The sequence below is a fragment of the Rana temporaria genome, chromosome 1 (genome assembly GCF_905171775.1).
Source record: "Rana temporaria chromosome 1, aRanTem1.1, whole genome shotgun sequence".
Lineage (NCBI taxonomy): Eukaryota > Metazoa > Chordata > Amphibia > Anura > Ranidae > Rana > Rana temporaria.
Window position 1 is genome coordinate 366891132 of NC_053489.1, and position 14124 is coordinate 366905255.

General features: G+C 44.5%; 1 protein-coding gene across 1 annotated transcript in view; it reads left to right on the forward strand.

The window, feature by feature from the left end:
* Nucleotides 1-14124, forward strand: part of ZFR2 (zinc finger RNA binding protein 2) — a 290651-nt gene that overhangs the window by 201750 nt on the left and 74777 nt on the right. The window contains exons 11-12 of the mRNA XM_040339314.1: nucleotides 7426-7607; nucleotides 12819-12987. Of these exons, the coding sequence (XP_040195248.1) occupies nucleotides 7426-7607; nucleotides 12819-12987 (351 nt within the window). The remainder of the gene's footprint in view (nucleotides 1-7425; nucleotides 7608-12818; nucleotides 12988-14124) is intronic.

The following is a 14124-nucleotide window of genomic DNA, read 5'->3' on the forward strand; positions in this document are numbered from 1 at the left end:
CATCTGTCATATAACTGTTTGTTCTCTGTCATTCACGAAATCCTCGTATTCGTCCTGAAGAAGCCCCACGGCGAAACGTGCGTTGGCGACTTCCGGGGATTGTGCTTACAGTGGTCAATTGTTGTAAAGTTTGTACTATCATGTATCTTTTTTGCAAATTAAAATTCATTTTTTAACATACTTCCTTGGCCTGAAAGTCTGACCATCAATACCTACTCGTAGCTGCTGTTTCCCCTTACTATATATACAGATGTGGCCTATGTGAGTGCTATCCTTCTGTGTCATTCACCTCTAAAAAAAAAAAAAAACCCTTCTCTTTTTTGGTCTAGCTTTCTTCTTTTTCCCTCATCTATCCCCAACTTCTTTTTTTATACTTGGCTAAAAAGTTGGTCCGTGGACCAGGCTTCTAAGAAGGCCTTGCTTGATTTACCTTTTAGAGGGGAGAGGCTTTTTGGGGCCTCCCTGGATGACATCAAAGATGCCACAGGAGGTAAGAGTACTCTGCTCCCGCAGTCTAGGAAGGGTAAGTAGCCACGCCGTAGGCATGGGCCTTCCTCCACTCATAGGCAGGTAAGAGCTCCCAGACCGATAAGGCACCCGATGAGGGACAAAAGTCCCTGGTTTCGCAAGCCTGCGCACAAACCTGTGGCCGCATGAGGGTTTGCCCCGCCCAACACGCGGGTGGGGGGTCGCCTTTACACATTCGCGGCTCGGTCTTCCCTACTTTTCAACCGGTGGGTTTGCAAAGTTGTTTCCTCAGGGTACAAGATGGTTTCTCTCCAAACAGATTTTTTCCCTCAAAGCTTCAGCTTCCTCCGACTCGTCGGGTGGCCCTGTTTGGGGCAGTACAGGATCTGCTGGGATGGTGGGTGATCGTACCCGTGTCGTCCCCCCCCCCCCCCCCCCCGGAAAGGTTTCAGTTTTTTTTCAAACCTGTTTGTGGTCCCAAAAAGAAGGGGTCCGTCTGATTCTGGATCTCAAGGCCCTGAACTGCTTTGTGAAAGTTTAAGAAATTCAGGATGGAATCTGTACGCTCGGTAGTCGTGGCACTCCATCCGGGGGATTTCCTGGCGTCCTTGGACATCAAGGACGCATACATGCATGTCCCCATATTTGTCGAACATCGAAGGTTTCTGCGTTTTGCGGTCCAGGACGACCATTGCCAATTTGTGGCTATTCCTTTTGACCTGGCATCGGCACCAAGGGTTTTCGCCAAGGTGCTCGCCCCGGACCTAGCTTTGCTGAAACAGCGCATTATCGCTATAGTGGGTTACCTGGACGACTTTCTGAGAGCTGCTTCAAGCTCAGAATTAGAGGTGGATGTGGCGATTGAAATCCAGACCCTTCAAGACTTTGGTTGGGTCCTGAACCTCCAGTAGTCGGTGTTGGTGCCGACTCGTCATCTGGAGTGCCTGGGTTTGGTTCTGGACTCCTAGGAGACGAGTTTTTCTCTTCTCGAACAATTTGTAAACTCTTCAGGTGGCGCTGAAGCTGTTGGCCTCCCGCAGGCGGTCGTCCCTGCGTTTTTGCATGCGAGTCCTGGGCCTCATGGTGGCCTCCTTCGAGGTAGTGCCGTATGCTCAATTCCACACTCGTGCCTTACAGAGGGAAATCCTGTCCAAGTGGTCAAGGCTCCATTGTCCCTGGATTGTCGGATCCGGGTGTACCTTGCGGTCAAGGCTTCCCTAGTTTGGTGGCTGAGATCTCCGGCCCTTCAGGCCGGAAAGTAATTTCTTCCTCTTCTGTGACAGTAATCACGACGGACGCCAGCCTGACCGGTTGGGGTGTCCAGTTGGCACAGGGTCGCTGGACGCAGGAAGAATCCTGCCTACCGATCAACATGCTTGAGCTTCGGGCAATCAAGCATTGCCTCACCTCGTGGTCTCAGACTTCAGGGGCATCCAGTCGGACAACGCCACGGCAGTGGCATATGTCAACCATCAAGGGGGGACAAGAAGCTCTGCTGCAGCCTCGGAGGTCGCTCACATTCTGAGGTGGGCAGAACGGAGCGTGCCAGCTCAATCGGCTGTGTACATTCCGGGCGTAGAAAACTGGCAAGCGGACTACCTTGGTCGCCAGATGCTGGACCAAGGAGAGTGGTCGCTGCACCCGGATGTGTTTTGTCTCATTTGCACAAGATGGGGCATGCCAGACGAGGACCTCCTGGCTTTGCGGCTCACTCGGAAGGTGTCAAGGTTTGTGACCAGGTCGAAAGACCCTTGGGCAGACGCGTTGGTGGCTCCGTGGGGACAGTATTGGCTGATGTACGCCTTTCCCTCGCTAAAGCTTCTGCTTCGCAGGGTGCAGACCGAGGGGATCCCGATGATACTAATTGCTCCAGATTGGCCTTGCCGTCCTAGTTCGTCTGGTGGCGGATGTTCCTTGGCGACTACCGCTACGAGAGGACCTTCTGTCGCAAGGTCCCATTCTTCATCCTGCTTTAGTCGCTGGCTTTAACGGCGTGGCTATTGAAAGTCAGGTGTTAAGGGACCGGGGCCTGTTGGATGTGGTTATTTCTATCATGCTGAGCACGGAAGTCTTCCTTTAGGAAGATTTATCATACTTGGAAGGCTTACATCTCTGTGTGAGGAGCTGGATTGCATATTCGATTTCCAGGAACCTGCTGTTTTTACAGCGGGGAGTGGACCAGAAGCTTGCCTTAAGGGGCAGATTTCAACTTTGGCTGTCTTCTTTCAATGGCCCTTGGCGGCTCACTCACTGGTGAGTACAGTTGTACAGGGAGTACAACCTCCGGTGTGACCCCCTCCCACTGCCTCCGTGGGACTTAAAGGGGTTGTAAAGGTAAAAACATTTCCCAAATGGTTGTCTTCATCCTCCGGTTCTCTCTCTCTCTCTCTCTCTCTCTCTCTCTCTCTCTCTCTCTCTCTCTCTCTCTCTCTCTCTCTCTCTCTCTCTCTCTCTCTCTCGGACATCTTCCTCTGGTTCCTCTCTCTCACGGACATCTTCCTCTGGTTCCTCTCTCTCACGGACATCTTCCTCTGGTTCCTCTCTCTCACGGACATCTTCCTCTGGTTCTTCTCTCTCACGGACATCTTCCTCTGGTTCTTCTCTCTCACGGACATCTTCCTCTGGTTCTTCTCTCTCACGGACATCTTCCTCTGGTTCTTCTCTCTCACGGACATCTTCCTCTGGTTCTTCTCTCTCACGGACATCTTCCTCTGGTTCTTCTCTCTCACGGACATCTTCCTCTCGTTCTTCTCTCTCACGGACATCTTCCTCTGGTTCTTCTCTCTCACGGACATCTTCCTCTGGTTCTTCTCTCTCACGGACATCTTCCTCTGGTTCTTCTCTCTCACGGACATCTTCCTCTGGTTCTTCTCTCTCACGGACATCTTCCTCTGGTTCTTCTCTCTCACGGACATATTCCTCTGGTTCTTCTCTCTCACGGACATCTTCCTCTGGTTCTTCTCTCTCACGGACATCTTCCTCTGGTTCTTCTCTCTCACGGACATCTTCCTCTGGTTCTTCTCTCTCACGGACATCTTCCTCTGGTTCTTCTCTCTCACGGACATCTTCCTCTGGTTCTTCTCTCTCACGGACATCTTCCTCTGGTTCTTCTCTCTCACGGACATCTTCCTCTGGTTCTTCTCTCTCACGGACATCTTCCTCCGGTTCTTCTCTCTCACGGACATCTTCCTCCGGTTCTTCTCTCTCACGGACATCTTCCTCCGGTTCTTCTCTCTCACGGACATCTTCCTCTGGTTCTTCTCTCTCACGGACATCTTCCTCTGGTTCTTCTCTCTCACGGACATCTTCCTCTGGTTCTTCTCTCTCACGGACATCTTCCTCTGGTTCTTCTCTCTCACGGACATCTTCCTCGGTTCTTCTCTCTCACGGACATCTTCCTCCGGTTCTTCTCTCTCACGGACATCTTCCTCTGTTTCTTCTCTCTCACGGACATCTTCCTCTGGTTCTTCTTCCCTCTGCTAAAGGACATCTTCCTCCGGTTCTTCTTCCCTCTGCTAAAGGACATCTTCCTCCGGTTCGCTTTTTTTTTAATCTTTATTTTTTATAATTAAATCCATTTTGGAATAAAGCTGTAACATAACAATAGCAATGTGAATACTTTCCGGATGCACTGTATTTTTCAGTATTTAGGTTCAAATTATGCTCATTTAGGCATGGTCCTCTGTGCGGAGCTGCTATTTGCTGCATCCATCTCAGTTTCAAGTGGACAGTCCATAGAAGTAAATGCGGATGCAGTACTCGGCACCTGTCTAAACAAGTCCTTAAAGGATAACGTTGTGGTTTTTTTTTGTTTTTTTTTTTACAGGAGCCTGTAAAGAATTTCACCACTGATCAGCAGATCGCTGGTGGCATGCGGGTCTCCTGCAGATCTGCCAATGTATCGGCTTGGGCTTGCTTGTACCTCATACGAGCAAGCCGATAAATTGACAGGAACGCTCAATTAACTGTGGCAGAAGACACAGGGAGAAGATCCTTTGGTCTGCGGTCACAGCAGAGATGGGGGAGGGGGGTGCAAGGGGGCCACTGCATTTTTAACATGTTGCACCCTGAATAAGGGTGTAACATTTTTTTTAAAAAGGTGAACTTCTTTAATCGCTTGCCGAACAGCCACCGTTGTTATGCTGCGACAGGTCGGCACGTTCCCACGAACTGTCTTAGCTGTACGTCGGGCCTTTAAGCGGGGATAGCAAGCTCTCCCGCTGCACTGCGGGGGGGCGATACGCGCGTCTGGTGGTCGCAATGACCGCCGGTCACATGCGATTGTGAGAGCCTCAACAGGGGTACATGTGTGTAATTCCTGTTCTGAGAGGAGAGACAGATCATGTGTTCTTACTAGCTAGGAACAATGATCTGTCATCGCATCTATTCAGTCCCATCCACCTACAGTTAGAACACACATGAGGGAACACAGTTAACCCCTTGATCGCCCATGTTAACTCCTTCCCTGCCAGTGACCTTTACACAGTAATCTGTGCATTTTTATAGCACTAATAGCTGTATGATTGTCTATTGTCCCAAAAATGTGTCAAGTGTCTGATCTGTCAGCCATATTTATATGCAGATATATGCAAGGTGATACCGCGCTCAAGAAAAATACATCAAACATAAAAACACAAATATCCAAAAATGACTAATGTCAAAGGGGAGTAACCGGTGAAAATGAATGAAGAAAAATAATCACTTGGTGAAAAGTGCCTAAAAAGTGGTCACTTAAAAAAGAACAGTGCCTAGAGCAAGTGACAAAACACAAAATAAAGCACTAAACCAATGTCAATCTATATATATAAAACTTAACGTGTGTGTGTGTGTGTGTGTATGCATGTTCCAGCATCACGTCCAAACGGCTAAAGATATTAACATGAAACTTGGCACACATGTTACTTATATGTCAGCAACAAACATAGGATAGGTGGTTTAACCCTTACCCACCCCCATTTGCCATGGTCGGGGTTTTCCTTTAAAGTCCCATTCAACTCTATGGGATATACATGTTACTTCATAACTTACAAACGGCTGTAGATATATCGATAACACTTGGTCACATGTTACTTATATGTCCACTTAAACTATAGGATAGTTAATTTATCCCTTAACTACCCCCATTTGTGAGGGTTGGGGTTTTTGTTTAAAGTCCCATGCAAATCAATGGGAAATGTATGTTCCCACATAACTTCTGTACACCTGGAGATATTTCAATAATACCTGGTACACATATTACTTATATGCCAAATAAAAATATGACAGTTAAATTAACCCTTACCTACACCCTTATATAAAAGATGGGTATATTTATATTACTATGATTTTCCTCCCCAAAAGGTTCAGATAGGAAGACCGGGCAACGCCGGGTATTCAGCTAGTAATATATAAATGAATAAAGAGTCCACTTAAGTGAAAACACATATATACAATGGATGTCTATCTTCAAGTGGCCAGTTATGCGATAATGGTTTAAGGAATAGTCCATAAAGGATAGTACACAATGAGTACTCTGGAACGATGAAGGATCCTCCCACCAGTCTCCCAGAACTCTCACCTTAATGGGATGATAATAGGCATAAATGGGTCTCTAATGGTCAACCTCAAACTTCCTTTCTCTCCTCCTTTTCCAACTCCTCCCCATAGAGGGCAATAAAGCCTCAAAACGAGCCACAATAGTGAAGGGAAGAGGAAAAGAGGCCTCCAATAGTGTAATACCGTAAAAAATATTAAGTTTAAAATGCTAAAATAATGGACTCTTAGATAAAAGAAAGCAAAGCAATGAAAATCTGCGTTCCAGACGCTTCTCACATCAATTCCGGTCACTTCCGGTGTGCGTCAGCCTCGCGTGCCCTACGTCGTTGCGTCACGCACCTCGTGAATTTATCAGGGGAACCTGATTGGTTGCTAAGGCTGTAATTATATAGTGTGTCTGCCAGAAGTCGCGTATCCGCCATTTTCTTGAAGTCCGCTATTGCAGTGTTTCCCAACTCCAGTCCTCAAGGCACACCAACAGGTCATGTTTTCAGGCTTTCCGTTATTTTGCACAGGTGATTTGATCAGTTTCACTGCCTTAGTAATTACCACAGCCGTTTCATCTGAGGGAAATCCTGAAAACATGACCTGTTGGTGTGCCTTGAGGACTGAAGTTGGGAAACACTGCGCTATTGGATTGTTGATACCGCCATCATGCTGTAATCCAAATTCATTTTCTAGGAGTCTAGGTGAGAATCGGTGTAGTGTAGCTAGCTAAGCAACATATGTGTATTACACACACATATCGAATGCTCCATGCATATCTGTCAGCCATAATGTCGCAGTCCCGCTGATCCCCGCCATTACTAGTAAAAAAAAAACATAAATCTTTCCCCCAATTTGTAGACGCAAACCAATCAATATACGCTTATTGCAAATTTTTTTATTACCAAAAATATGTAGAATACATATCGGCCCAGACTTTTAAAGCAAAAAAATTTTGCTTTAAAAAATAAATTGGGGATAGATATTATAGCAAAAAGTTTATATATATATATATATATATATATATATATATATATATATATATATATATATATATATATATATATATATATATATATATATATATATATATATATATATATATATTAAATTCATTTTTATTATTTTTTGTCTTTTTTTTTTTTTTTTTATGGAGCAAAAAAACAGATGATCAAATACCACCAAAAGAAAGCTCTATTTGTTGGGGTACAGCGTCGCACGACCGTGCAATTGACAGTTAAATCAACGCAGTACCGTATAGCAAAAAATGGCCTGGTCATTGAGAAGCCCAATCTTCCAGGGGTGAAGTGGTTAAAGCAAACTTGCTGTTTAATAAGTTATCCATGTTTTAGGTTCACATGTCTTTTCTGACTATACATCCTTTTTCTTGTAGTTATTTATAAAAAAAAATATTATTTCCTGGTTTATTTTATACAGCATTATACTTCACCTCAAGTGAATGAATCTGTAGATGATCAATACATTATGAGAAAGCATGCTCAGATCTATCCTACTGAGAAGGAGCTTGAAGTTATCCAGAAAACTGTATCGTTGTCTGAAAGGGCACTCAAACTTGTATCTGACTGCATTAGACGTGAATCTGACGAAAAAGACGCTAGGTAAATAAACTTTTGATTTTTTTTCTTCTATGTGTTTTATCTCTTTATACCTGTGTTTACATGTTGCTGCATGTTAATATTTTTTCAGTTCAGCAACGGTCTTGGAAAGATATTTGAGTCCATAGGTCTTTATACTGGCTGTAGCCATTATTCTATTCTTACTTTTGGAGTTAGAATTTCACATAATGCAGAATGGTGAGAGGGTGAGTCGAAGTATGGAGGTCCTTAAGAGCTGTTTAAAGCCAGTGAGGGTTTCCGTTCATAAGATTTAAATAAAGTGGAACAACAACAGCAAAAGATAAGCTTTTTCTTCTCTTTCCCCTTCCTCTAACACTTTTGTAATTTTTGGGAGTGGGTGCCTAGATTTGACAGTTACCCACTCCCCTAGGCGATCCAAGAAGATTTCTACGCCCCTCCTCTCCTCCCTGCCCACAGCCTACTGGGACATGTCACAGGTCTCAGGGGGCTGCAAGTCCATGGCCATAGTGCAGCATAACTTGCGCTTGTGCAGTTTGGAGCTGGCTGTGAAGCCACAATAACAGCCAGCTTCTTTTTGACCCCAGATCTCATATTTAAGAGGACCTGTCATGCTTTTTTCTATTACAAGGGATGTTTACATTCCTTGTAATAGGAATAAAAGTGACCCCTTATTTAATAAAAAAAAGTGAAAGCGCCCTGTCCCGACAAGAAGTGAACGCATACGTGAGTAGCACCCACATATGAAAACAATGTTCAAAGCACACAAGTAAGGTATCGGAGCGAGAGCAATAATTCTAGTCCTAGACCTCTAACTCAAAAGATGCAACCTGTAGAATTTTTTTTTTTGTAAAATCTTTATTTGTGGACGGCATGGTAATACAGTACAACTTATGTTGTCAAAAGCATCATACATCAAACAATAAGCCATCCATAGAATTTTTTTAAACGTCGCCTTTGGAGATTTTTAAGGCTAAAAGTCTGACGCCATTCCACGAGCGGGCGCAATTTTGAAGCGTGACATGTTGGGTATCCTTTTACTTGGCGTAACATTATCTTTCACAATATAAAGAAATTGGGCTAACTTTACTGTTGTCTTATTTTTTTAATTAAAAAAGTGTTTGTTTTTTCAAAAAAGTGCGCTTGTAAGACCGCTGTGCAAATACGGTATGACAAAGTATTGCAATGACCGCCATTTTATTCTCTAGGGTGTTAAAAAAAATATATATATGTTTGGGGGTTCTAAGTAATTTTCTAGCAAAAAAAAGTTTTAAACTTGTAAACAGAGTCTGAAAAACACACAGGGGGGGGGGGGGGGGGAAAGGACCTTCCTGCCTCAATCTAGGAAAGGGAAGGGGCCTTGTCACAGACGGGGGCCTTCCTTCCTTCTCAGCCGATAAGAAATTCTTCCGGGCTCCTGGGACTGCAGATATTTTCATGCGGTTTAGCGCTAAACATAGCGCTGCTGTACTGCCTGAAAAAAATCATGCCCTACAGTCTAGCAGGACCGATCCAAAAGTCCTGCTAGCCGCATCTTTGGATGAAGTGAAGGAGCGGGGTGTTTACCGCTCCTACATTGCTCCTTCCCATTGAAATTAGCCGAAGAAGCGGCAAGCCCTCTCCTTGGTCCCTGTGTAACCAAAAAAAGTGAGTTTGACCTCCTGCTATATACACTCGAATCGCACAAACCACATCCAATGTATGCAAAGCAAATTCCTTGGGATGAGCCGGCTTGGGATACAAGGACGGCAACACAAATGTCCTCATTCAAGTGGAAGTCAGAGACAACCTTGGGCAGAAATGACAGACAGGGATGAAGAAACACTTTATCCCTATTGAGTACTAAATGGGGACTACAACATAATGTCACCAACTACTTCTGGGACAACGTAGGGAAGGGAATATTCTTGAGTGGTGGTTTCTGGAGAACCGATAGCACCAAGTTTAAATCCCATGGTGGCAAAAGAGCGTACAGGCGGAGCCACTTCCTGGACTCCTTAAATGAAGGTACGGACTAGGGGTCGCTGAAAGAAGACTGCTAAGGCAGACACCAGGCCCTTGATGGTGCTCAAAACCAATTTCTGCTCAACGCCCTGTTGAAGAAAAGCTAAGATCCGAGCCACAGAAAAATATCGTGGATGAACGCCAAACGATTCACACCAAAAACCGTACTCTTTCCACGTACGATGGTATATTTTACTAGAAGTCGACTTCCTCGCCTTCATCATAGTAGGGATCACTGATCCCGACAGACCTCCATCTCTCAATACTTGGCTTTCAATAGCTAGGCCATTTAAAACCAGTCACTGTAAAGCAGGATGGAAGCTCAGCCCTCGGTACAACTGGTCCTCTTTACGGCCACCAGAAGACCTTCACCCTCGGCCCTTCACAGGCACCACAGAAGAGGAGGGTGTTGGCCCCGCAGTGGCACTAGGACGACTGCGGTGCCTACCAGAGGAACTTGCGAGATAGCCACGAACCTCCGTTACTTCCCGTTGAGCTGATCCTGCTGAAGGGGTCGATATTTGGAAAGAAAAACTACTAACCTGGTCAGCATTCACTCCAGAGTCAGACCCAGGTAGCCCAATTTCCTGGACACGGCTAAAAAGGGACGTTGGGTAGGTTGGACATCACACCAAAACTTTACAGGAATTATACCCACACAAGGCCCCCCCAAAGTATACAAATTCAGTCCCCCACTATTTGTACCTCCAAAAGGTTCAATTTGTGGACCCCCTTGACGCTCACAAAGGAGGTCCACGAATCTGGAAACCAGCGAAGATGTCCCCCCACCCCAGCAATGGAGTCTTGTCTGTGGATCCAAAGAAGCCTGCCCTAGGCTTACCAGACCCAGAATGCTTAACTACCCAGGGAAGACTTGAGAGATCTTGTAATATGAATAGAGTAGACCGAGGATTTGTGCTGCATAGGGCATGATCGTCTACACCTGCCTTCCCAGAGGTATCTGAAGCAACATGGGTAGTAGTAAAATGTTTGGAAGCTAATTTAAACCAACCACCAGCACGAAAATTGGTTTCCTGAACCATGACCACATCAGCCTTTGAAGACTTAGATTTAAACTCTTAACGCTAGCCATCTCTTATGAATAGGGTTAAAACCTTTCGCATTATATGAAAGAACACTTAAAGCCATAATGGATAATAAAAAATAAATGCAAATTGTGTGTGTGTGTGTGTCTCTACCAAGAGGTCAATGGCGCATAGGATAAAAAGTAAAAGAAAATCCAGGGGGAGGAAAAGTTAGAAACCATAAAACAAGTCAAAGGAACGAAAAAGAAAAAAACCTTGGTGTGGTGCCTGGGGTTTAAAAAATCCTCAGGAACCCCAAGCCTAGGATAGTGAAGAGGAACATGGTGACTGCCAATATCCTTTGAGGAAGTCCATAGGACAGATGAGCCAGCCGCCAGTGATAATTGCCAGTAAAATCCGGCAATGGGTTGCTGACCCCGGTAACGGCTCTTCTCTCCCGCCAGCCTACGACTGGGCAGTAAAAGGATTGGTGGCACATTGGCAAGCTCATCAGTCTGCCCTCCTCTGATCAGCAGACTTAGACCCCATATGCACTATTAGATTTTCTGCAGATTTTTGTCTTCAGATTTACCAAAATAATGAGGTTAAACCTTAAGAGTTTCAATTTGTATGCAATCAGGCAGGTCCTTGCACTACATGGTTTTGGTAAATCTGAAGACCAAGATCTGCAGGAAATTATTAGTGTGTATGGAGTTTTATTGTTAACACAAAAACACTGAAGCACAATGAATTCACTCTGCTGCTTTGCCCTCTTCTATTCTGACTCTGTTGTACATGAGATTGCAGGAAGCTGATACGAAGTCAAGTTCAAGAACTATCTGTACATAGATCAGCTTTTATACTACTCTATGCACTGTACTTTACATGCATCTGCTCCATCCTGTACATTATACAGTACATGGCTCCACACTATACATTCTAAAAATTGTGAACTTCACACTTCTTTTGTGTAGTATATCCCCCTATCACTATCTGTTGCACCCTCTAAAACTCAGTGGGCCTCTTAAAACTTTTCTGAAAGACAACAAATTGTATATTAAGGCCTAGATGCATTTATCTAGTTTCCAGAGCCCCCACTGTATGTAATCCTCAGGTCACTAGAGAAATGTAACCACTTAAGACCCGGACCAAAATGCAGCTAAAGGACCTTGCCCCTTTTTGCGATTCGGCACTGTGTCGCTTTAACTGACAATTGTGCGACGTGGCTCCCAAACAAAACTGGCGTCTTTTTTTCCCCCACAAATAGAGCTTTCTTTTAACCACCCCTCGGTTTTAATTTTTTTGCGCTATAAACAAAAATAGAGCGACAATTTTGAAAAAAATGCAATATTTTTTGCTATAATATCCCCCAAAAATATCGAGGGAAAAAAAAAAGCTGCCCTCAGTTTAGGCCGATACGTATTCTTCTACCTATTTTTGGTAAAAATCGCAATAAGCGTTTATCGGTTGGCTTGCGCAAAATGTATAGCATTTACAAAATAGGGGATAGTTTTTATTGCATTTGTATTTTTTATTTTTTTTTACTACTAATGGCGGCGATCAGGGTTTTTTTTTTCCCCCCCGTGATTGCAACATTATGGAGGATACTTCGGACAATTTTGACACATTTTTGGGACCATTGTAATTTTCGCAGCAAAAAATGCATTTAAAATGCATTGTTTATTGTGAAAATGACAATTGCAGTTTGGGAGTTAACCACAGGGGGCACTGATGGGGTTATGTGTGACCTGAAGTGTGTTTACAACTGTAGGGGGGTGTGGCTGTAGGTGTGACGTCTTCGATTGTGTCCCCCATAAAAGGGATGACACGATCGATGCTGCTGCCACAGTGAAGACCGGGAAAGCCGTGTTTACAGGGTTACGGCTGGGTACTAGTACTGGACGTACCTGTACGTACATGTGCCCAGCCGTGCCATTCTGCCAACGTATATGTGCAGGAGGCGGTCCTTAACTGAGTGAAATCTTTTTAACCACTTAAAGTACATTTCTTTTTAGAATGTTGCGCTGAATTTCTGATGTTTTGTTTTTTAGGCACTTGCAGATAATGTGCATGTGCATCTTAAAACTATATGTGGGTCCATGCACTTAATGATTCATTGACAATAAATATTGATACATTTTTCTTTACTGCTTACGTTTTTTTTTTATTTGGATGTAATGGTTTGTTTATTTGCATATATTCACAGTAAATCTGGTGATGCCTGTCTCTTGAGGGGTGTTAAACGTGTTGGTATCCTAGCAAAAGGTCTTATTTTGCGGGGCAACCAGGAATGTCAGCTAATCTTGTTATGCTCAAACAAGCCAACTTGCAACTTGATGAAGAGGATTGCAGAAGTTCTCCCAGAACAGCTAGAGGTAAGTCTTTAGTATGCGTTTTGTGCATTTTGACTAAAAATGTTAAATCCCCACCAACCACTGTTGTATCCAAAATGTAGGATAATACAAAATTTGTTTAAAAAGTATAAATCATTCTGTATAAAATAAAATGCTAAAATTTCTGAGGTTTTACATGGAAACCATTTTTTCTTAAAATTTGCTGTGTAAGCAAAAGAAATGAAGTTTTACTCTCAAAGTTTTTATAATTTACAATTTCATTCATGCTGCATAGTGTAGCTTTCACTATACTTCCAGCATTTTGACTAGCAGTGCTGCAGTTCTCCTACACTGAAGCTGTACTGCTATTTCTCTTATCGTCTGACACAGACTTCTCAAGTCTTGACAAGTGGGTTATGTTCCTGTTCACAGGAGAGGACTAGGCAGAAACATGTTAGATATTTAAATACATGTTACGTTAATAAAGTTGAACAGCCCTGCTGTCCGGTAGTCCCTCCGGCATAACCCTCCTTCATGCAGCCTCGGGTTTTTTTCTGCCTAGCAAAAGAGGGCGTATGTCTCCCTTTGGGACCAGCGCCCTGAGGAAATTTTTATTTTATTTCTTTGAGAATCTTCTATCAACTGTCGGCTGAGAGACAGGCTGGATATATAGATCCTTGTAGTCTCCTCAGTCGGGCCAGCGGCGTGAGCGCACCATTGCTAAGGGCTGGGTCTGCCATGACATACCCCATGACTCCTGGGGTGGCCAGTGAGCTTTTGCTCCAGGGTCCACATATGACTGGGCTGTGGTGTTGTCTCACTCAGTGGACCGGGCCGACAGCTACTCAAACGTGGTTGTATGCTTGTCAGGAATGTGTCAGCGGGTCCTCGCATGGACGGGTAAGTACAGTTCTTCCCGCCTTGGCGGGTCAGTACGGCTGGGCATTCCTGGGGTTCGGCGGTCCTCCTATCCTCCCTTCCCTGCTCTGTCATGTTTCCCTCTACTGCAATACTGCCGGTCAGCGCAGCAGGAGGGTGGGCTTTTATTCAGGTCTGAATAGGTCCCTGAGAGCTGTCTGGAGGGAGTCAGTATCTGGTTCTTCTTCCCCAAACATGCCAGAGGTGGCAGCTGGTGCTTCTGCACCTGTGGTTCCCATAGACACTTTGTTGGCAGTCCTG